This window comes from Anser cygnoides, chromosome 1 (assembly GCF_040182565.1).
Source record: "Anser cygnoides isolate HZ-2024a breed goose chromosome 1, Taihu_goose_T2T_genome, whole genome shotgun sequence".
Taxonomy (NCBI): Eukaryota; Metazoa; Chordata; class Aves; order Anseriformes; family Anatidae; genus Anser; species Anser cygnoides.
The window spans coordinates 38604975-38629117 of NC_089873.1; the positions used below are offsets into that span (position 1 = coordinate 38604975).

General features: G+C 38.6%; 1 protein-coding gene across 2 annotated transcripts in view; it reads left to right on the forward strand.

The window, feature by feature from the left end:
* The window catches only part of RAP1B (RAP1B, member of RAS oncogene family), a 32083-nt gene extending 8236 nt beyond the window's left edge, over positions 1–23847 (forward strand). For both annotated transcript variants that reach the window (XM_066992827.1, XM_066992824.1), the window contains exons 2-8: positions 10493–10577; positions 11988–12056; positions 14846–14902; positions 16873–17013; positions 19093–19236; positions 21211–21326; positions 22605–23847. In XM_066992827.1, coding sequence (XP_066848928.1) covers positions 10521–10577; positions 11988–12056; positions 14846–14902; positions 16873–17013; positions 19093–19236; positions 21211–21297 — 555 coding nt within the window. In that variant the 5' untranslated portion in view covers positions 10493–10520 and the 3' untranslated portion in view covers positions 21298–21326; positions 22605–23847. The remainder of the gene's footprint in view (positions 1–10492; positions 10578–11987; positions 12057–14845; positions 14903–16872; positions 17014–19092; positions 19237–21210; positions 21327–22604) is intronic.
* The last annotated feature ends 296 nt before the right edge of the window (positions 23848–24143 follow it).

The window sequence follows — 24143 nt, forward strand, 5'->3', positions numbered from 1 at the left end:
ATCTGCATCTGTGCAGGGCTTTGGAGTTAAGGCACGTTACTGAGGGCACTGTCCAAATGCCCCTTGTACACCGGCAGGCACGGGGCATCAACCACCTTGCTAGGAAGCCTGTTCTAGGGTTTGGCCACCCTCACAAAGAGATTTTCCTCGTGCTCAGCCTGCAGCCCCCCTGGCGCAGCTCTGGGCCGTCCCCAGGTGTCCCGGGGAGCAGAGGCCGGCACCTCCCTCCCCGCTCGCCCTCCTCGGGAAGCTGCCGAGAGCCAGGAGGTCGCCTCTCAGCCTCCTTGTCTCCAGCCCAGGCAGCCCAAGGGCCTCAGCCTGCCCTCGTAGCACGTGCCTTCTGCCCAAGTTTCAGCCACTTCCATGAAGTGTTTCATATCTCGCACAAACTCACCTTCATCGGTGGATTCAGCTAATAAACTGTGAAAAGAAGCAATTAAGTCACACCTCCGTTATTGCAGAAGTAGAATAATCGTGTGGCAGAAGATGGTAGCTATTGCTGGTGGTTTGTGCGTGCTTTTTTTTTTGCCTAACTTAACCTCACGATGGAAATCTTAAGCTTTAAAAAAGGAACTGTTTATGAAGTTATGTATAACTCGAGTAATGTTTGCTCACATTCAAATAACCGTGCTTTTATTGAGGAAGCATTGATTGAGAGCTCAAAACAGGCACGAGTTATAAAAACTTGACTTTTCTGCTATGGTTCATTTATCATAGAAGAGCTAATTTTGTTGCTGTAATGATTGCTAGTACCTACTACTCTCAATTTGCATAGGATCAGTGTCCTTTCAGCAGATAAAACTTCTAATCTTAATTAGAATGGCACATGAGAATTGGTAAGACTGATCTCAGGCTACTATCCTGAGTTGTAATAGAGGGACTGTAAATCATACTACGGAAGGATACTTTGGCATAAGTTGCACTTTGGAAGATGACTTTTTTTTCAGTATATCATGAAGTTAGCTTCTAACTGGAAATAGGAACTTTTCAGGTGGTGGTTGAAGAACTGTATGCAAAGGTGCTACACAAGCCAGTCTTCAGTGGCCAGTAACAAAAGGTAATCTAATGATGAGGGAAATGTCTGTGCCTTGATGATGTGTAAGTAATGTCAACAAATCAGGACTGAAATCCAACTTTTAATATTGAAGACGGTGCAAGCAGGCATGGAAGAATGCAAGCTCTGGTATTGCCAGGCCTGTACACGATGTGTGGGTTATAGAGACAAACTGGCAGGAGGGACAAAGATTCAGGACGTCCTGGAATTGCAGCTGTACTCAGCGTCGCCGTACGTTTGAAGGTGGAAACCTGACACGAGGCTGGATGGCTTCAGCAGCCAGCAGCACAAGCAGAGGAGAGCTAAGGTTGGCAGATGTTATGCAGATAGCGCATGGAATTTGAGGGTAGGTCTTGTTTCTATGACAGGAGTAAAGCTGCCTTTTTTCCTAAGAGGAGTATCTTAAACCAACCTACAAGCTTATTTTTTGATTTAACTTTCAAACTGCAGAAGTGCATTTTTACAAGGGAAGTATCTTGACTCTGAAAACTTGCACGCCTCACCTGTAGTCCTGCTATTTTTGTCTCTATTTGTAACTTGAAAGATAAAATTTACTAGAATGGTTACGACGATAAGCAAATGATCTGATCTGCTGTTAATCAGGAGGAGACAGTGGGAGGTGTATCGGGTCAGACATGGCAGGTTCACCATGTCCCTTAATTAATAAGTTCAGGCAGTCTATTAATTAATAAGTTTTAGAGCTAAATACTGGTCCTTCTCTAATGACAGTAGAGACGAGCTTACAGCTGTAAATTGCTCAGTTCTCAAAATTTGCTGCATAGTTGAATACTTAGTTTATGGCTGGCAAGATATTATAATGTGATAATTATGCTTTCTCTGAATTTAATGTATTTGTAGTTTTTTTAAAAAATCTGAGTGCTCTTTCTACTTACTGTCTGCCTAGAGTTTTCTTTGCAAGCATCAAAAACATTTGCAGTTCAGTTTCTTTAGAAATTCTGAGATCATCGTTTTAGCTGGAAGTCAGACTGGTAGAGCACGCACAAACGACTTCTCTGGGGGATGGTGGTGTTTTACTGAGATTGGAAGAAAAGGTGTCACGGCAAACAGTTACCAAAAATAATCTGATAAAAGTTACAAAGTCCAACTGAGGCGTAAGTAGGCTTAATATAACTTAATTTTGAGTCTCTTATAAAACCTGAATTGGCATAGTTGAGTTTTTGCATAAAACTGAAACTTCAGCTCAGTATTGGAGCATTGCATTATTTTTTAGTAGCTTAAGAGTGTTCATTGCATCACTTGTTTTGAAACAAGTTGGCTTTTTATGCTTGATATGAAACTGCTTTAAGTTGGTCTCACGCTTGGAACCTCTCATCCTGAGATACCTGTGGCTTCAAGTATGCTGGTTTTCAGCCTTACAACATGCATCAGGTGTGCGTTTAGATTTAAGATCTAGCTGGGAGATAACTTTGACTTTGGGAAGGGGGGAAACTACTCAGTTACACTAATTATAGACCCCGGAACTACCCAGAGGTAAGCTTGAATGTGACATTTAGTGTGCTAGATCCTTTGCAGAACTTCTCCATGTATGTCATACTAATCAAGGTAGTTCCCTTCAATGATGGGAAGAAAACTTGGTTATCTCTGTAGGATGAGCATCCCCATGGGATATTCAAGTAGTAAGTTAAACCTCCGTGCCCTGCTTGTGCTGCAGTAACTTGGTTTTGTGTCTCTGCCGCTTTCTCAGGTGGTGAGTATGACTTCCTGTCACTGGGCAAGTTTAACTGTCCAGGCAAGTTTTCAAAGATAGTTTGGCATCAGTTAAAATATTTGAAGATAATTGAAGAAATATTTTTGTCCAAGAAAAACTGCTGCATTAGGGCCCAGAAGAACTAGCTAGCTAATTGACAAATCCTTTTCTTTCTGAAATAGTTGCTTGTCTTGACAAAAAGGTGTCAAAATCAGGTAAAAACTAGAAACAAAAAGTTCTAGCTTTGTTTACTGAACAACTGATTTGCTTCCAGAAAGTCTGCATTGGTAATGGATTAGCTATTCTTCCCAGAGGCTTGAGTATAAATGTCTTCAATTAGACCCTATCATCTTTTCATTGTATCTTGTCTCGAATTGATTTCAGAATAATGTTTTCTGTAGATAAGTGTGATAAAGTCAACTCTGGAGTATTTTAACTCAACTCTTGTAAGAGATCACCCTATTGAGCAAGGATTCTATGAGTTGCTTTAATTCCTAAAACATCTAAAAGCTTTTGGAAGTGAATGGACTGAGAAAACCCTCCTTGGCTTGGAGTTTAGAGCTAAGAATTTAGGACTTCTCCTCATGTATATATTTGAGGAATGGTAAGAACAGCCCATGTTCTCCCTAACCACCTGTTCCAGCGAAGAAGGGGCTCTAAACCAAGGGACTCAAACCTTGGTGGAATCTGGATAGCCCAGGTAATTACAAAGATTTAGGTTTGGCCAGTACCAGAGGTGGGAAGCATCTTTCCTTGTAAGATGCAATCTGCTGGCCATGGTCAGACTGACCAAGTCCTGTGAATGAGCTAGAGCTGTTTTTCGAAATGTCTGACCGCTGTCTTGTCATTCCACCTCAGGGCTAATATCCCCTCTCCGAGAAGTAGGATTTCTTTTCCATGGTGAGTTTCTCAACTGGTAAGCAGGTAAACTAGTCAGTTGATTTGCTTGATCTGTCATTCAGATGTTCAGAACTTATTACTTATGGAAAGAGTTGAGAGGAGATTAAGAGCACTGTTCCCAAGGCGGTTCTAACAAAATGCCTCTTCTGAAGAGGTAAATATGCAGAGGCAGAAAAGTTATGAAAATTTCAGTGAATGCACTGAACAATAGAACCAGTACATCAAGACCTGAACATGAGAGCGGTGTCTGTAAAGTTCTGAAAATGATAATGCTTCTGGGAAGGACTATTTGCTTAATTCCATACCTGAACAACTCGTTCACATAAGCAAGTCTCAGGGATATCTTCAAGGACTGAATGTGTTTAGTTCCTGTTTTGGCCTGGAGGTGAGTTCCAGTTCCAGCTTCATTTGGTTTAATATCACTTGGAAAGATTGATTGATTGGCTTTCCCATTCTTCAGACAGGTAACAAAGTTGAATCAGAAACCGAAATGTGAGGCTGAAGGAGTTGAACAAAAATTAGCAAACTAAATTCTAACCCCCCAAAAAATTGTCTTCATAACTGTCGTATTGAGTCCAAATCCTTTCAGATGCCTCAAATGGTATTTGAACTTGCCTGAATTCTGAGTTCTTCATTGTGTGCTTGCTTTTTAGGAAGGCTTTACAGGCAGTAAGTGTGCAGCATCTTCAGTCATCACTAAAAGAGCATTTTTTATTCCTTGACTTCCTTAAGTGAACCGTCACTTTGGTTCACCTTTGTCTGGAGACATGCTTCAAGAAAACTCTCCAGAAAATGTCCAAGAGGCGCTTTTTCCCACTTTATGTGATCAGGGCAGAAGCTGAAAGCAAGTTCTGTGTAGAGGGGCCTTGAAAGATGTGAACCTTTTAAAGCACTTCCTTTCCAGTGGATCGTCTTGCTTAAGCTTTCCTTTTTCTGTTCAAATGGTGTTCATTCAGAGATGCCCTTTGAAGAATGCGCAGTGATTTATTGGATGAAGCGTCCGGTCATTTGCGTAAACTGGAGGAGCAAGAGCTTTATCAAGTACTTTGATTTTGAAGAAGTGTGCCAGTCAGAAGTAGAATTAAGTAAGCAGTCGTCCTGCTTCAGGAAGAATTCTCCTCTAAGTTCCTTGTTTACTCTCAACTGTATACTTCTTTAGTTATCATCTTTGAGTTAGTTATCACCTTCTAGTACTCTGTTCAAAACTGGGATGACCAAAAAACAAGAATGTCTGTCATCTCTGCTCTATATTCAAGAGGTGATAAAATCAGGATGAGACTAGGAGTAATCCCCTTCCCCTGACAGTGAAAGAGATGTCAGGGTAAGAAAAATTAATATTGTTCTTTTTAATGTATTAATATGTGTATTAATGTAGTACATTAGTTACATTAACGCGCTGTATATTAATGCAGTGTAGTAACACTAATGCATTAATATATGCATTAATTAGTAAAAATAATATAGACGAATAAGAGCTGCACAGTCTTGGTGGCTTTATGGACTGTTACACCTCAGGAAGCACACGAGGCAGTTACTGAAGTCACGTCAACTCCATCAACTGTGAGTGCCAAAGTGAGCTCACGACTTCTGAGAGATTGCGTATTTCAGACAGCGCTGGAGTCCAGTTTGTGTGAAAATGGTGTTTCTTGGAGAAGAGTAAGTTCCCTTATTTTCTAGCTAAATCTTGCATTGGATGTCTCCAGAATTCGGTTATGCCGATATCCGTGTGTATAAACACTCGTCTCAGTTGTGAAAGACATTCCCTGCTCCAGTGAAGGGGGGGAAGGCCATCGTTTTTGCATGCTTCCTGTCTTCCTCTTTAGTGCCTGCATAGAGACCACAGTGGACAAAGTTTTTCTGTCTAACATTAGAGGAGCAGAAAAATGAAAAAGCCAAGGAATTATTGCTCTCATTCCTCAAAGGCCTGTCACCTTAAAGATAGCCACCCTTCAAAGCAGTGTAAATCTCTGTTAAAGTACTCTACTAAAAGAAGAGGGAAGGTAGGGATTCAAACAAATTGCTCAGTTTATTTGGTCAGAATAAGTTTGAAATTATTTGTGTCTAATTGCTGGGCAATTCTGTGGATGCTTCGTATAAACTACTGTCCAATAAATCTTTTTGCTTATCTATTAGTCAGATACTGTGCTATTTTCCTTTAGATTACACCCTTCTAAGTATATCCATTTCTTGTTCCCCCTGAGACTGGGTGATCTGGGGAGTACAGACAAACGTTGTTGGACTTGACCGTGTCTTGTTCTGGGTGCTCTGACCATGCTGTGATATGGCTGTGGCGTTAGCATGCTAACTTTTAGGTAGGAAACACGCAAGCCTAACTGTCTCCTGATTTGAAGGAGTGAGATCTTGTCATTAGATCAAAGGATCTAATGATCCTTTCTCTATTTTTTCCAGTTAAGTAATACAGTTGCTTTCTGATAGCTTTGAAATGAAAGGGTATCATTGAAACGTCTGGCTTGTGCCAACTGCTGGAAGCTATTCTGAACGTACCACTTCTGAAGGTGCCACTTTGAGCTCTTGACTGGATAGTACAAGTGGCTTTATAACCACGTACTCTTCCAAAGTTCTTCAGTCACTTTTTTTCTCCTGTTGTGGTTGTGGGAGAGAGAAGGGCAGGAGAACATGTGAAATGCAAGGGGTAGATTTTATAAAGAGAGATTGCACACAGTCAGTATCTGTTCTAGAATAGCTAGAGAAGTGTTTTTTTGTTGTTGTTGTTTTTTGTTTGTTTGTTTTTCAGGCAGAGAAGGCCATCCACCAGAAACTTGTGCATCCATCTTAGGTTTTACAGCATGCGTAGCTTTCAACAGCTGAATTTTTACATCAGTGTCCTGCTTTGAAGCTTAATGGCTTCTGTTGTTTAAAACTCCATTAGGTAACTGAAATACTGTGTGCTTTATGGCTTAAACCTCCCCTTCTATCCTTTGTCTTCCATCTTTCTCCTCTGCTTCCACCGTTTGTCATAAATGAGTCAACAAGAAAGTGTCAGCACTGGATGGAGCTGAATACAATATTAATTCCAGAATCAAGCATTATGTCAACCCAAAAAGCAAAGTTAGAGTAAGATCAAGGCTTAGGATGCAAGCAGTCCATACGCCACACGATGCAGGATGCGTTTGAGCTAGAGCAGGGCCGGGTCGGGCTAGTCAGGAATCGCTGGAAAGTCAAGTTCAGGCAGGATCAGAGTCCTAACCCAGGCTGGGCACGCTTACAGCCAACGGGCATACTGGTCAGTGGAAAAAGTGCTAGCTTTTTTTTTTTTTTTTTTTAAACTCCAAGTAGCTGCTGGTCTGCCATGCTCCTAGCTTTGTAGACTGGTGGTTTCATAGTTGAGAAAGAGACAGAGACCTCTAACCAGGAAATTTTTCTTTCTGTAGGAAAGTTCTCTCAGCCATGAAGTGAGCTTCTTTCCTATTAGAAAGCAGTAAAAGGAAGGTGAAGTGACTTCAGGGCTGCTATCCGGAGCCTGTGGGTTGGGAGCAGATGACAGCTGGTACTTCTGCAGGTGTTATTCCAGAGTTAGCTTGAAGAAAGTGTTTTGGAAAACAGGTTGTTTTGTGTTTCATTCCAAAGCTTTTTGCTTAGGCATTTCACAGGTTAAGAAGACTGGCTGACCAAGCTGTAGTAGTGTATATGTGCTTCAATTACGTACCGTGACCAAAAGCAGTGAAACCAGCTCCAGAGCATTGGATATTTAGGGCTTTTCTTCCAAACCTGGATGCCAAAAGCAGCTTTGGCTTGTGTTGAACTCTCCTGAAAGTCACAAATGACTCAAACCACTAGGTGAGCAGCACCTATTGAATATCTATTCTAAGTCCTATTACTTCTAAATTACTGTCAGCCTTCGTTACTGACATCTGCATATTTAGTTGCTAACTTCAGACCGAATACTGAACAATTCTGCTGAAACCATCCTTTACAAGACACTGAAATTGCTGCAGTTCACCCAGATTACTGCACTGGGATTTCCCCTCTTCCGACTAAGTTTGTCATTCTAGTGACACCTTTCCAAAAATAAAGACATAACTGAGTGTTTGTTTTAAAGAAATGACAGGTGAAGTAATTACAGGCTTAACTTGTCATGAGTTTGAAAGGTGTATTTCAGTACAGTTAGACGATCCTTTTTCTTCTTTGTAGAAAGGTTGGACGACTTAGGGTTTTGGGGATCTAACTGAACATTTATGATGGTGCAAAACAGACAAAACAGTACGCTTGGCTCTGGTCGAAGAAAACTACTTAAAGGGAGGAATGAAAAGTTGTTCTATTAGGTGTGAAATTGGATAGTCCCGATGTTTGTTGGTAAACAGAAGCCTGTGGAGAGACCTACATAGCTGGGCACCAGGTTGGTATTAGTTCCTCGCTGCTTTCTCCTTGCACACCCATTGCTTGCTTAAGGTGCAAGAAATAGTTCAGGTAAATAAAATTGCTCATGACGTGTTTGCAAGAGCCTGGCTTCTTGATTTCTCAGTCTTCAGATAATGTGGGGTTAATCATTGATGGCGTAGATGGGCATTAACATGGAGGTGCGCTAATTTCTATGTAAATCGTCTTTGTGGTGTGTGCTAAACAGATGGCATGACTCCCAGAGATGCTGTGAGGTTACTGCTGATGAGAGGGCTATGTCCTACTGTCCTACCTTGCTTCTGCTTCCTTTCTTTACAGGAAAGTTCTGGGTGAGGAGGATTTTGTCTTTCTAAAGGCAGGGAAAGTATACAAAAGCAGGTAACTCAGTTTGGTATATGCTGGAGTCAGTGCAGGAAAGGAACTGAGACCTTCCTCCTGCAGCGTGACAGCTGCAGCAGTGCTTGGTTGCCTGCAGGACAGTAAGGGGTACATTTTCTTGTGCACATAACCCAAAGACCTGCCCCAGCATCTGTGGCCCTGTTTCTGTTTTTGCCAGGTCACCTTCCAGTGAAGATGAGCAGGCAGATCCAGCAGGCAGCTGTAGGTAGGCACACCGGCTAGCACACAACTCCCAGCTTCTTGGAGAAGAAGGGTCTCAAAATAGTATTTTGGTTGCTTCAAGTTAGTCGTAAAACCACAGTCGTTATAACTGCATTTAGGTATCTAGCAGAACATTAATCAGTCCTCAGATTTAAGCAGGGTTTTTTTATTATTTTTTTAATACTAACTTCTGGGATCCTGCTGTTCTTTTTGAAAAACGTTTGCTTGGTGGGAAGAGGTAGGTTTAATTTTCTTACACGAGTATCTCTGTGAATGATTCTTCGTTTGGCATTTAAGTGTTTCAGGATGAGAAAATATATGCCATCTCCTCTTGGATAATTGTTTCTTATTAATAGTAACTGTTAGCTTTACTACAGTAGGGTTTATTCAATATTTCTTTTATGGCAGAACAGTAATGTGAGAGAGAAAATACTATTTATCTGATGGTTTGCAGCTTTCTGTTGTAGCTTCATTAAGAGTTGGTGGTTTGAAAAATGGCCACTATGTATTTAAAAAAATAAAATCCTTAAGCCTTTTTATCAAACTCTGCTTAGTGAATTGGGTTGTGGCGTCAAGGTTGTGCTTTCTGGATGTTGATCAAACTTGGAGCCAGTAGATACAAGCTCTGGCTGATATTCCACGTAAATGATGCCACAAATGAAGAGATGCTGTTCACTAAAGAAGCTTCCTATCTGTTTTTCTAGTCAGTACTGATGTTCTTAGTGGTGTGGTGCAGTTTTTCAGAGGAAACTGGAGACGTTTCGTTCAAGTCAGTTTGTATGAGCAAAACCACTTGCACATGTGTATGTATATGAAATTACAAAGACTTATACGATATGAAACAAGTCTGGGGGATGGCTGAGAAGAGGATGTAGTAGCTGTGAAACTTTTTAGAATTGCTACATCAGTACCATAGGTAATGAGCATTAGCAGCTGTTTACCTGATAAACATACTCAGTACTGGGAATGCAGCTGTAAAACCGCAAGCTCTTCAGGCGTCTGAGTGACTCTTGGGGATAATGACTTTGGTCTCCTGTTGCAAGATACATAGTGCAAGGAACTTCTTGTGAGTGGAAAAAGTTCTTGAGAAACCTGTGAATCACCTTAATGCTCCCTGCAATAGTCACACCGAGGTGCTAAAGACTTGCTTTCCTGTCTAGAAAAGCTTGTATAAGTTCTTGTGATGAACACAGATCAATGAGTGGTGTGCTGTGATACAAGTAATTTCCCTGTGAATAGGAGTAAATTTAATTTCTGTGCCTAATTCCTCCGTGCTATAAATGAAGGATATGTATACATCCAGAGGCCTCTGAGGGAGTGCTGTGTGCATGCAGGTATGAGCAGCTCTGCCAGGTACTTGGGCACTTCCTTCAAAACACCTGGGATATTTTGGCAAGATCACAATATTGAGCTCTTCATTACAAAGAGTCTTAATCTGTTCTTGCCTTTTCTCCAAAGTACTGTTTCTTAGGATATAAAAATCTCCATTTGAAAAACATTTCCGAGTCTGTACTGTTTTGAGTCTGAAACTGTACACAGTAACACGTGAATAACAGAACTTCTTCCTGAAGTCTTAAAATCCTGTTCAGAAGAAGCACTTGGCAGTACTTCACTTGCACTAGGCGAAAAAGTATTATCGATCACCATTATTGTCTTGAATAAGTGGCCATAGTGTCCATACTGCGTAATAATTGAAGTGACATCCTGCTTAGGTTACGCCTGCTTATAATGGTGTCTCTCCTGCCTTTATAATTTTATATGAATATTTAACTGTTCATATCTTGTTATACATGCAAGCGAACAGTGTCTGTAGTAATGCTAAAATAGCAATCCTGTTGAAAAAAAACGGTGAATAATTTATTGTGTTTTAGGTATTGAGGGCGATTTATCTCTTGCATCATGCGTGAATACAAGCTAGTGGTTCTTGGTTCTGGAGGTGTTGGAAAGTCTGCTCTGGTAAGTACTATGAAGCAGCTGAAGTTTTTCTTAGATTTCTGGTGTCTTGCTTTTTCTCCAGTACTCTCTACTAACCCATTATTTTTGCAAACTCACGTTAAAAAAATAAGTAATGACTGCCGAGGGTTCCTGGCTAGAATGGCTACACCCTTTGCTGTGTGTCTGTCAGCACTTTCTGGGTGTATCCGCATCCAGTGGTGCACTCTCGCATGCTGGTATTTTTGGATGTGGTTGGTTGCTGGTGCTTGCTCAGATCGTTGCCCATCCCACACAGTAAAATGCATAACCAAAGCATTATGAAGGTCTCTGGCTTCACTGGATAACCCAGGCATGCATAGGTTTGTGGGAAATCAAGCTGCTTTGGGAAACCAACGTGATGAACTGTGCCAGGCATGTGCCTGGCCTTGGTAACTTCTGTCTCTAGAAAGTTCTCTGGTGTACTGGTTGCCTAATGTTAGTTAGTGTCCAAAACACTCATTTTTTTAAATGCAAATAACTTCTATCCATCTGCATATTTATGGGAAGTTTGTCATGTTTTCTATATCTGTGCTTGCAAGTGGGTGAGTAACTGTAGCAGGTAGATGACCGTACACCAAAGAGCTTGTGAGTTTCAGCTAAATGGGTACAGAAAAGTTGCAGTCAGACTGACATAGGCTAGCACTAAAAACGTTCACAGAATATGAAGTTTTCAGCTCAACTGAGAACTTTACATCTTTCAGTTTAATTGCGCACCTTATCATAAAGTAAGATCTAGAGGCCCATTTTATCAGGTAGAAGCTATTCTTTTACAAAGCAATTCCTAAAGGAAGACACGTGACAAATTATCTTAGGTTATAAAAGAACTTTTTCCTTCACCTCTCCGTGCTTACCTTACTGCAGCATGTCTGGATTTAAACCTGTCCATGCTCTGACTTGGCCATTGAGTCTTAAAGTTCCACTTGGGCTAAAAACCTCCTACGTGCTAGGTATACAGGAATATCTCATTGACTTTAGTTAGGAGTAGTAAATGCTGGCAGTTATTTTTTGACTAATTCCTGTGCTGGCAGATAAGTAGTAAAAGATGCAGTAGTTCTAAATACAAATGTAAAAGCCATGCAGCTGTACGGTATCCTGTTCAACTAAAAACTAATAATGATTCCAAAAGTTAGACAAACCTTAAATCAATGCATGCTTTAGTTCCTATGCTCCAAATGAGTGCCTAAAAGAAAGTGTAGTGTTACTTTATCTAACAATACGTAGTCAAATAGGCATATGCCTCTAACTTCTTGTAATTTCACTTCATTTATAGTCATCAGTCACTTAGTTTGCCTTCAAAACTGTGATGGATAAGTGAATATACACCTAGAACAGTAATTTGTGACATTTTGTACAGTATACAAGAAGGATCTTACATGAACTTCTGTGTTGCAGACTGTACAGTTTGTTCAAGGAATATTTGTTGAAAAATACGATCCTACGATAGAAGATTCCTACAGAAAGGTAAGTGCAAAGATGTTCTTGTGTTACAGGAACTTAAATACTTGCTTCAAGCTGTAGTAGATGTTGTCAAATATTTGAGGTTTTTGCTTCAAAAAGGGTATGCCTGGTAATGTCATGTAATATCTAGTAACTTAAGTTTGAAATGTGAAGTTGTTCTTGAGAAGTCTGTCTAAAAGGAGTAATGCAAGATTAGCTTTTTAATAGTTAGGCATAGTACTTTACTGGCTTGTCAGTTTAAAAAAACAATCACTTGTCAGAAATGAACACAAATATTTTTATTATATAAATATATATACATATATATTATTTTATACTTACATATAAATATAGTAATGTATTTATGGTTTTGTATACAAATGCACATAGGTACATACAGCTGTATATTGAGTGTCTGCAGGCAGATTTGGACCTGTGTTCCAAAGGCTCTAAACGTCTTTGCTACTATGAAAATGTACTAAAACCAAATTCAGGCTTACCTTCAGAATACAAGAGGAAACATACTGTACTTCTAACAATTTCACTGATAGCTTGATACACTTCCATTAGACGGACTGCTGTTTTATTAATATGTTGACACAAACCTATCATAAATGAACAAACACTCTCGCCTGTTAGTTCCTCTCTTCTCATCTTCAGCATGACAGGCTGCAAGGCCTGACTCTACTTGCATTATCTTGAAATCTCCATATTGCTCACTTTTCAGTTTCAGCTGAGACCATGATTAATATTCCAGGCTAAGACGGCTTGCATCTGGACTGCTACCAAAAGAGTTAACTGTTTGGTGAAGCAGATCAGTGTCCGTTTCTTAAACTCTTTCATTTTGTTACTTGAATTACTTCCCAGTTGTACTGATCCTCTGATGGAACTCACCACGGGACCATAGAAATACTACTTTCTATATAGAGGAGGAAAGGTGCACAAACCCTAGCTAGGGATGGGGCCGAGACTGCAGGACGTCCTCTTTCGGCAGTGGGGCTGTATTTTTGTCAGAATAAAGAGGCACATTAACAGCCATTGCAGCTATAGTTATCGGGAGCTCTTCTGAACAGAAGAGGAATTAAAGCAAAACAATTTCACATTTGTTTTCTTTGACTTCATAGAAATCTGTATGCTGGAAAAAAAACTCAAGTCTTACTTGAGCGTGTGGGCTTTCAAACAGGACCAGAACTCTTATTAAAGACATAATGGCAGTAAAAAAAAAATATGTAGCAACTTATTTTTTTGTTGTTGTCATATTAGAGGAGTAGGGATTTTGAAACTGTGATATTCAGTGGGTCTGACACAGCAAAGGCCCTGCAATAAATGACTCCAAAAATACTCAAAACCTGTTCTGAAGTAAAATGTTTCCCTTGTTATATATTTGCATTCTTCAGGTCACATTAGATTTCTGATGTTTGTTGGATGATTTTTTCCAGTGAATGGTTCTGTGGAGTCTGAGAAAGTGAAGCCATCTCAAGAAATTTGCCTTTTGCTAGTGATTTTTTTACCAGAGATCTTACAGTGTTTCTTTTGGTTTTGGTCATGAAACAACTAGGAATATCTCTTTGTACGCTTATTTTCAAATCAGCCAGTTTTTTGCTTAAGTCTGCATGACACTTTATGCTGTTGTTTTCTTCACTCTAGGTAATATTCTAACTTGCTTCTTGACTCAAGTGGCTTTTTTATTTGTTTGGCAGTTGCAATTCTGTGTTCTTTAAAATTAGATTTAACATTATGTGAAGTTGAGAGAATGTGGTTTGAAAAACTTTGCAACTAAATTTTAAAACAGAGTAAAATAATTGAGCATCTTGAAACTTAGCCTTGATTTACTCATCAAACCCAAGGGAATGGGTGCTGCTTAATTAGCTTGAATACTTTTGTCAGCAATACATGTTAAAATCGTGACTATTAAAGGAATTTCCATTCCTGGGGGGCATGAGGGAGGTATGAGAGGAGTGGAAGTAACTTTTTCCCCCAAAGCTCTAATCTAGTTACAGAAGAAAAACTTGAAGTTAAGCTAGTGATAAGGGGTGTATCAGGAATGGGGGACACACAGTTCTTTTTGAGTGTTCATCTGCCAACTAGGAATTTTACATGAAGTACAACTAAAGGAAGTGTACTGATAGGTTGAAAGGAAAAAAAAAAAAAATCTGGTCAGCTTGCTTGAAACAGCTTGAGGGCACTTCCATGTCCTTTGTTACCCTGGAAGACATTTTCTTATTTAGGGGATACAGGGAGGTGTAGAAACTAGACAGGGGAACTCTGAAATAGATGCAGACATTGATCTGGTTTCCTAAACTTTCTATTTTTAAGCTGAATCAGTATCCTAATTAGTGTCACTAAAGGCTTAATTTTGGGAAATCAGTCTCAGTGGCTTGCTTGGTGTATTGTATGTTGTGTACCACTTATTGATTTAAATGGCTATTAAATGAGCATTAGTGTGCCAATTCAATTTTGTAGGTTTCACCTGGACTTTTCTGTGAATGATCCCTGGAACAAGTAGAAATGACTTGTGTTAGTTGCTGGTAACTGTTACTACAAATTTAGCAACCTTCATTTTTCATAATCAAAAATTCCTAATCACTTTGCAAAGTGGTACTTGGCTGCTGAGGCTGCTTTTGAAAATGTCACAGGGGCTCTTTGAAAACCTTTCTCCTGCTGTTTTCAAAGTGTATCTCCATATAAACTTCTTAAGCCATTATGTTGCTTTATGCATTATGAATTTGCTTATAAAAATCACACAACTGGTGGTGTTTTTGGAGGGCAGTTACAAGAGGAAACAGTCTAACTCCGTCTCTTTCTCTTAACAGCAAGTTGAAGTAGATGCACAACAGTGTATGCTTGAAATCTTAGATACTGCAGGAACGGTATGTAAAACCAATTTTCCCAAATACTGATGTACTGTGGTAAAGCCATCAAAAACTGTAGGGATGTGAATGATGGCAAGTTTCCTTCCTCACTTGCTAAAGAGTAACTGTGGTCAGTGCATTGAATAAAAGTTGTTTTCCAACAAAAGTTGAGTATTGCAACAGAAAATGAATTGCAAGTTTCCTGTGATCCGATGTTCTGTAACAGAGGAAACATCAGACTAAGAGCATTTTAAAAGTGATTCTGCTGCTGTTTTAAGTTTACATTGCCCAGAGGCAAATTTAGACCCAATGGTTACTCAGTTTTGATTTCTGTTGCTGAAGAAAAAGTGCTTTCTTCTCCTCTCCTTTTTCTATTGTCTGTGAGATGGACTCTTAACACGGGGATAAAAATAGTATCACTTTAGTCAGCTTATGTGGACTCATGCAAAGGGTCAGCATAAACCATATGCTTTACTGGTCAGGTTTTTTTTCCTGTTTAGTTCCAAAATATACTGAAACCAGTCATTTCACTCATTGATTCCAGTGAATCAAGACTCTTGGAGTATAGCATGTGTTTTCTGAACTATAATAGCAGTCTGGTCCCATAATCATTTATTTAAACTCCATATTAGAGTAAGGTTGTATTAAACTACAGAAAGATCGAGTAGCTGCTCTCTTGGAGTATATTCTTCTTTTCATCTGACATACAGTATTTGGTACAGCTGTACAGCTGTAGAAGAAAACATATATGAAAATAGAGACCTTTTGGGTACAAAGATGCAAAATCTGTGTGTGGATATTTAGTATATAGTATAAATCTTGAACTAAAATCTCCACTGCAGCTGCAGAACTGAAGTGTCTGGTGTCATTCTGAAAATGTTCGCACTGCATTGTATTAGTTTGCCTCTAATCACAAAAGCTGAGGTATAATGAGGTCAAATTAACATGCTCAATGCATGCAACCACAGAGGAGATGGCCTCACAAAAGAAACCATAAGTTTTAGGGGAATTGTGTTTAAAATTAACATACAAAACAAAGAAAAAGAAGAAAGTAACTGGGTTTTACAGCTGAGGCCATATATACAAGCAGATAGAACTTTTAAACAATTCTGTTAGTCTCATAAATCCTGTATTATACTTGAGTTTCACTCCACTAGAAAGGGCTACATGACCTGGAACAGTTAAAGAGGAATGAAATTTTAGTTTGAGATCATGCACTTCTAGTTGATGAACTAGTTCCTGGAATATGATAAAGTAAGACGAGAGACCAGGTGAGTGAGTGATCAGTCACAAGATTGCAAAGCCACCAATGCCAGAAAGACAAAAAGCTAGCACAGTCATACTAGTGAGAGCCTGCAAACAGCAACAAGTCCTAATGCTGCTGCTGTGTGGTGCACCAGTGAATCTTCATACGCAATATCGTAGTTGTCACCAAAGTCTAGGGAATGCGACAGGTCTGTTGAGGATCTCTATCCTCTATTCAATCTCCTTGAAAATGAAAGTAGAATTTGACATAGGAAGTGCCTAGACTACAAAATGGAGACTGAAACGGATGCGATTACTTTGCAGTGTGTTTTAAAGAATAAACAGGAGACAGGAAGGAGTTGGTATATAAGGAGGGATTCAGGAGGAATGTAACATCTGTGATCTACAGACTATCCTGTACCTTCTGCGCTCTGTTCTTGATCTTTCTTTTGAAATTACTTCAGTTTCTGTGATGACTTTCCAGGGTTGTAGGCCTTGGCAATATCTAGATGTTCATTTAGCTACCCTAGAAAATATTCTAAGCTTGAGACTGATTTTAATGTATCTTAATTTACATTAATGCTTACCATAAAACGTTAAAATATTGGTCAGTTTAAAAAAGGGGGGGGGGGGGGGAGTACAAATGCATCATACTTGTAATCCATTTGTGACCTGAAGTATACATCAGTTTGTGTAAGGAAAGTGCAAATTGAATGCAAGATCTGTGTCTTTTTTAATTACAGGAACAGTTTACAGCAATGAGAGACCTATACATGAAAAATGGACAAGGTTTTGCATTAGTATATTCCATCACAGCACAGTCCACATTTAATGATTTGCAGGATCTAAGAGAACAGATTCTTCGAGTCAAAGACACTGATGATGTAAGCATTGCTATAAATGCAGAAGACGTGTATTTAGAGTTCTTCTTGCGGATGTTGTAACGTATACACTTTGATCAGATAGGTTCCAAGCCTTAAATTAAGAGACAAATCAACCAGCAGATACATAGTACAGAAATGCAACTCTTAAGGCAAAGGAGGAAAATTGTAACTTGACATATGGTATATAAAGAGAACTGTGTATTTAATTTCTTCCTTTAAAATGTTCTGCCTGAAACTGTATATAACCTTATTCTGTAGTACTGCAGAAAATATTTCTAAAGCAACTCTATTTCTACCTTCATCACTATACAATTAAGTCTCAAACTTACAGTCAATTTTTCGTTATAATATGCTTACTGTTTGTGGTATTTTGAAAGCACAAAGTCCTTACGGAAGATTGTACTGTAATCTTTAAACTTGCATGTTCTGCAGTCTTTATATTTTGTGTGTTCTTGGAAGTAAGTTTGATCATACTGTTTCCACACAATTTCAATATTTAACCCTTAACATTATTAAGGTTATAAAGTGAGGCTAAAACATTCTTGTTTATAACTGATTTTTTTTTTTAAATGGTTGTCGGAAGTGAATACCTTTCTTACTTTTATTAATTATAAAAAGTATTTCAGATGTGAAACGTCAGTAAAACTGTTTTTAACTGACACTTTGCAAGTTGTAGCCACCAGACAGAAAAACTTCCTTGGGGTGGGGGAGTAAGCAATGAACACTTTAAGTATGCTCATCATATTGTGATCCATAACTGTGCTCATAACATATCTCATTCATAAATGTGCTCATGGAAACTTTGATCCCTTCCTCACTTCAAGTATCTTTATGTGCTTTAGCTCTTAGCAGACACAAAGTGTATTAAATCTTTCAGTGAAGTTCACTATGACTCTTATAAAGCACCTTGCACTGTATTAAGCATATGTGTCTGCAGGTCTTGTCTATATTCAGAGTATTTCTTCTAGAAGTGATTTATGACCCGTTATCACAAATGCATCTTGAAAGGATAGTATTTAAGTTGCATGTACCTTTCCCATCCAGAAGCTACTAAGTTAGTCTTTTTTTAGTATCAAATTAATGTTGTACAGACTTGAACTAAAATCAAGATAATTGTGAGCATATTTGAAGCCGTAATTTACGTGCTTCTTTTATTCTGATTAGCATAAGCTTTCTTTAGTTGTGTCTGTTGGAATTGTATTTTTTTGTAACAAGCACCCCTCAGTCTTGAAAGCCTCAGTAGTATCAAGAGAATAGTATCAAGAGAAAAATAGAGAGCTTCAAGGTGCCACTTCAGTTCTCTTCACCAAAATTTACATAAATTTTGCTGTCATAGTGGGGGAAAAATAAAGATCAAAATACTGTAATCCTTGTTGCAACGCTTGAATTTGGGAAAAACTTGCATGTGTCCTTATAATTTAAAAAAAAAAAAAATTTCTTGCTGTAAAGTCGATTTAACGTTTTCTGTAGTTGGTGATTTTGGTAAACTACCATGTTTCTTTCCTCTGTGTGCATCAGCTTAGTAATAAATACTACGTGAGCAAACTGCTCTTGGAAGGAGTACAGATATGCTAGAAGTAGAGGAATAGTAGAAGGAGCTTTAGCATCACCTCCTTCATCATGCTGTTCAGTACAGTGCACTTTTCCTAGGATTTCTGAACATGTAGGAATCCTGTAGTAGATTTGTGAGTAGACTACTTCATGTCTTAAACTCACAGGTGGTGGCCATGCATGTAAAAATGAAATCTCAGAATCAGATTCTGATTTCAGAATCAGAAATCTCAGATCAGATCTCAGGTCATTCAGAACATGAGAAACCTGATCAATTGGCAGTATACTGAATCCTCCAACCATTCCCTCCCCCCCCCCCCCGTATCCTGCAAAATGGCAGTCAAAAAAAATGCAGACACTTCATTTGAAGCCTCTCAGAGGTCTAAACTTAAGTTTCAGTTATACGAGAACTTGATTATTCTGGGAGTCAGGATCTTCTAAGGAGTCAGATTGGGTTGCAGGTGTTTTATGTTGCACCTTTCCAAAATTTTAATGTTGTTTTTTTTTCCGGTATTAAATCGCTTTTAGGTGCCTATGATTCTGGTTGGCAATAAGTGTGACTTGGAAGATGAAAGAGTTGTGGGAAAGGAACAAGGTCAGAACTTAGCAAGGCAATGGAATAATTGTGCATTCTTAGAGTCTTCTGCAAAATCAAAGATAAATGTTAATGAGGTAAGGCACAACACCTATGGGACAGGAGGGTGGCAAGGAAATGAGAACAGGACACAGTGTTTTGATAAACATTACCATTTGTCAAGAAAAAATGTTATTCATAATTCTGTTTTTATAATGGACAACTGTACACTATTAATATGAGAATCTGTGAAATATTTATATTAGGGATGTATCTATCTTTGTCTTGAGACTTTTTCAAATTATGTTTAATTTTAGTATAACTAGTCTTTAAATTATATGAATTTGGTTTAAATATTTCTGTTTGGTTCAGGCTTTTCATGCTACCTTCCCTAGTTGATACAAGCCCTATCCATTGACTTGACTATCCATTTCTCAGAAAGATCTGTAAGATCCTAAAACTATCGGACTTAAGCTATTTGTTATTGAACTACTTGAGATGGTAGGGACAAAAACTCATGGGCTTTGTCAAAATTAGCAGCTGGTTGGAGAAAAGACCTAAATAGGTGCTCTGCAAGAAAAAAGGAAGGCAAAGCCTCTCTAGTGTCTAGCTGCTTACTTATTCAGCAGGATCTAGGTGTCGCAGTAAAACGCATGCACTTTTAGGACTTGCCATAGTTCATGTCTTCTTATCCAGCGGGAGTGCAAGCATAAAGAAACAGATGCAAAAAATGCTTAAAAAAAGAGGCTGTGTTAATATTTACGTTCCTGAAACGGCTTGAATTTTATGATAAACCCCGCAGTTCATTGCATCTTCTGGAAAACATTGTTGGCGGTATCATTCAAGTTGAAAGGACCTCTGTGCAAGACTTGCTTGTAATCAAATGAGTGTGGTGTTTTTAAGCACAGCTCATTTTAAAAATGGGTAATGTTTGTTTAATTAGTTGGGATTTTTCTGGAAACTACACAGTTTTTCTTAAAAATCAATTTGCTTAACTGTATAGAAGTCATATGGTTAATAAACTGGAGCTTATTTCCATCAAACACTAAAAGCCTCTGTTGGAAAGCGTGCTGCTTTGCAACCAGTGCTCTAGGAATCTGCTCGGATGGCTTTAGTATGAGGACTTAATTTAAGAGACGCAGAAATAATTGGAACAATTTCAATTATGAACAAAACAGACGCTGTTTAATTGTACTGCTTATAAGTGTCTTAAATTAGCCTTTCCGCAAAACTATAGTCTAATTAAAATTCTAGGAGACTCAAAGTGTGAGTTTTATGCTTTATTTTTCTAGGAAACATTTTGCTTGTGTCGTGCTGTAGTCCTATAGAGGCTACTGACTGACTTTAGTACTTTCTAAAGTATCCGGAAAAGCACGATCTTACTCAAAGACTAGAGAGTATTACTGAATATACTCTTTACTTCAGTTACAATGCAAATGTGTAGTAGTTAAAACTTACCAGAACTTTCTTCAAAAGAGTGTCCTTACAGTGAGTGATTTGAGTTAAAGGAAAGTTACGTCCTGTTCCTTGACCTCGGTGTGAAAATCCAAATAGCATATACTAGTTGATCATGGTGGCCATATATCATGCGTTTTCAGATAAATTTGGCCCAGAGTTTAAATGTGTTCAGATTACAGCTGTCATTCCAGTTTGCTTTATTGAAACTGGAAAACCCTTGGCAGACAATTATCTTAAGAAATAGAAAATAAACAGGTGTTAAGTATACAGTTTCACTTTCCATCTTTGTGTTAACTAAATATTTGTAGAGGTTCATAGAGTCATAGAATGGCTCAGGTTGGAAGGGCCCTTAAAGCCCACCGAGCTCCAACCCCCTGCCATGGGCAGGGACACCTCCCACCAGACCAGGTTGCCCAAAGCCCCATCCAGCCTGGCCTTGAACACCTCCAGGGATGGGGCATCCACAGCTGCTCTGGGCAGCCTGTGCCAGGGCCTCACCGCCCTCTGAGTGAAAAAAGGTTCTTGAGTATCTGAAAACAGTGTGAAGACTGAAGGGTTAAGGTTATGAGAGAAGCTTGTGAATTCCAATAAGTAATCGACTTTTATATTCACAGATCTTTTATGACCTTGTGCGACAAATTAACAGAAAAACTCCAGTGCCTGGAAAAGCACGCAAAAAGTCGTCATGTCAGCTACTTTAATGCATAGCTGTACTGTAGCTCTGAGCCAGGTAAACCTTTTAAACGTGTGTTTTGGTTTTATAAAAAAAAAAAAAAAGGTAGCTTCTCTAGTGCAGAAGCTTTAAGGTGTCAGTAAAGCTCATTAATCATGTTTGTCCTGATGCTTCTGAAACTTAGCTTTTGGAAGCATGGGGTTTTAATTTTTTGAAGGCTGATAGAAATACTGCAAGATCTTAATTGCAGGAGTACACACTAAAATACTGTGGTTCGCATACTAAAACGTCACTTCCTGCTTCAAACTCATCCTCATATTTGCATGATGTCATAGGAATTTATCTTGCTTTCTTTGGACCATATGGATATTTTATAGACTGTATTATGATTAGTACATTTGGAAGAGAATGATGAAGTGATCGTTGTAACACTCCAAATATTTGACCTGGAGCTGTTGGTTATTAGATTAATTTCTTGCCCTGTAGCAGTTGGCTAATGATCTGCCTGACTAAAACCATGCTTTAAGAATTCAGCTGAAGGCTCAAGCAAGCTCCGGCCTGCCTCTTCAGCAAGTTTTTTCAGAAGTTAAGCCACCAGGCATGAATCTATTTTCTGCAACTTGTTCTTGGACAGGTTGTTTCCCCCTTTCCCCCTCCAAGCCTTAGTACAGGCAGATGTCTTTCTTGACTGACATTATGTAAGTTACCTGCTCATCTCAATTCCCTTCAGTTTTAGAATTTTTCAGTTGCTTCAGTGCAACAATCCATTATTTTATCATCCAACAGATGTATTTCCTGCACTGGAGAATCCTGGTAGGAAATTTCACTGCTTGTGTTCTTGCAGGCTTGTATTAAAAATCAGGTAGTACTATGTTTAACTCCTTGGTATTGATTTAAAAAAAAAAAAAAAAAATTGAACAGCTGGGATCAATTCAAAGTAGAGCTGAGAGGGTTCCAAAAGCATTAGCTGAGGGTGGCAGAAATGATTGCTGCCTTTCCTTAACAGGGCTTTCAAAATAAGAGCTTTGATCCTCCAAATGTGTTTCTTAAAGCCACTGGAACTGTCTTACTGTAAACAAAACTAGTACTGCTCATCAAATATTGCTTCCACAGTTCAGCTTGGATTACCATATGCATCCCAGCTCAGTTTTACTTACTGAGATAATCTGTTACTGTATTTGTTCGCTAGAGATAACAGTACTAGAGGAGAAGCGATTAGGTTATTTTCTAAGTCTGTTTACTAAGAACTTTGTTAGTGTCAGCTTTACTTGTATTAACTAAAGAACAATGACGAATAGTTGTTGTTATTACTAACTTGTTGTTGCGTTGTTACAGGTCTGAAGAACTGTTGCCCAATTCAACAGTGCCAGCATTCCAACTTTATTAAACCTACCAACATCTTAAATGGACTTTCCTGTGGTGGTACCCTTTGAGAAATGGATGAAAGCTACTACATCAGTTTGCACATTCTAATCACTTTCCAGTGTCACGAGAGATTTTTACTTATAAATATTCTAAGTGTATGCAACTGGTAAAACCAGAGCCTACATCCAGTATTACTGATAAGAGACATTGTTCATCCACCAATGTTGTACATGTATGAAAACTGTGTACTGTATACTTCAACAATCCCCACTTTCTATTGGAGAGTACAATAATGTAAATCCTAAAAGCACCACTATTTTAGCATAATAAAAGAAAGTCCAAAGAGCTCCTATATAGACTACTCCAGATAACTTTGCTTCATAGGTATTTGTAGCTTATTGTAACTTTTTTAAAGAAATACAGGATCATCATCATTGTATTGTACAAAAGCGCTTTGATTAACACAACAGCTATATAGTTTTTTAATTTTAGGAAAAACCTGTGGAGACAGTGACCTAGTCTTTAAGAGTCCTTTCAGTATAACGTCTGACTAAAGACATGGCCTTTAATATCTGTTGGGAAGGAAATGTCCAGACTTTTCAACCTTTTATTGTATGTTTCCTTTTCCTTGTTTACATAGGGAACAATGTTTATAGTTGTGTGTACAGTGGGGGTCTACAACAAGAAGTGTATATTTTAAAACGATTTTTTAATGATTTAACAATTTTTTGTAAATCATTTTCGGGCTTCTGCAGCTGTAGATTCTCACTGTGAATTCCCTTGCTTGCTCATGCATAAGTGTATTTGCAATACCAAATATACAGGTTTAGTACTTTTGCCTGTTAGTGATTGTTTTACATGTGTAACGTTTTGGTTGAGATGTTAAATGGTGGAAGAGTACTGTGGATGTGAATGTGGGAAGTAATTTTAATCATGTGTAATTGGTCACAGGGCCTAAGTTGCAGTAATTAACTTTTGCTGATTTATTTAACAATGCCTTGTTGCTTTGTATGCATTAACGTTTGGGTGTAAAGATTGTGTGTATATCCAACAGGGAGCCACAGTATTTAAATTGACCAACCTAATGTTACAACTGCTTTGAGGTGGCCAAATGTAAACTAAAAGCCTTAATTAAAGTGGTGCAATTTTGTATGACTTAGCATCAGTAGTTCAATAAATTTGGATTGCCATGCAAGGGCTTGCATTACAGTTATATACTACTTGAATGTTTTGTGTTTTAGTAGTGCCAGTAAATATTGATTTAAATCTCTTGCACAGTGCAGACTCATACATCATAGGACCAAAAGGAACTGTTACAACTTTGTCTTCTGACAAATACATCCCATAGATACTTTCAATAGCATCATGTGCTAGGGTGGATGAATTTCTGACCGAATTAAACTCCATTTACTGTTTTAGACATGGAATATTGTAGTTCTAATGTAGGGGAGAAAGTCTTAGGTATGTCTTAAGAAAAGTATGTCTTTAAAAGTTAGTCCATCAGTGGCT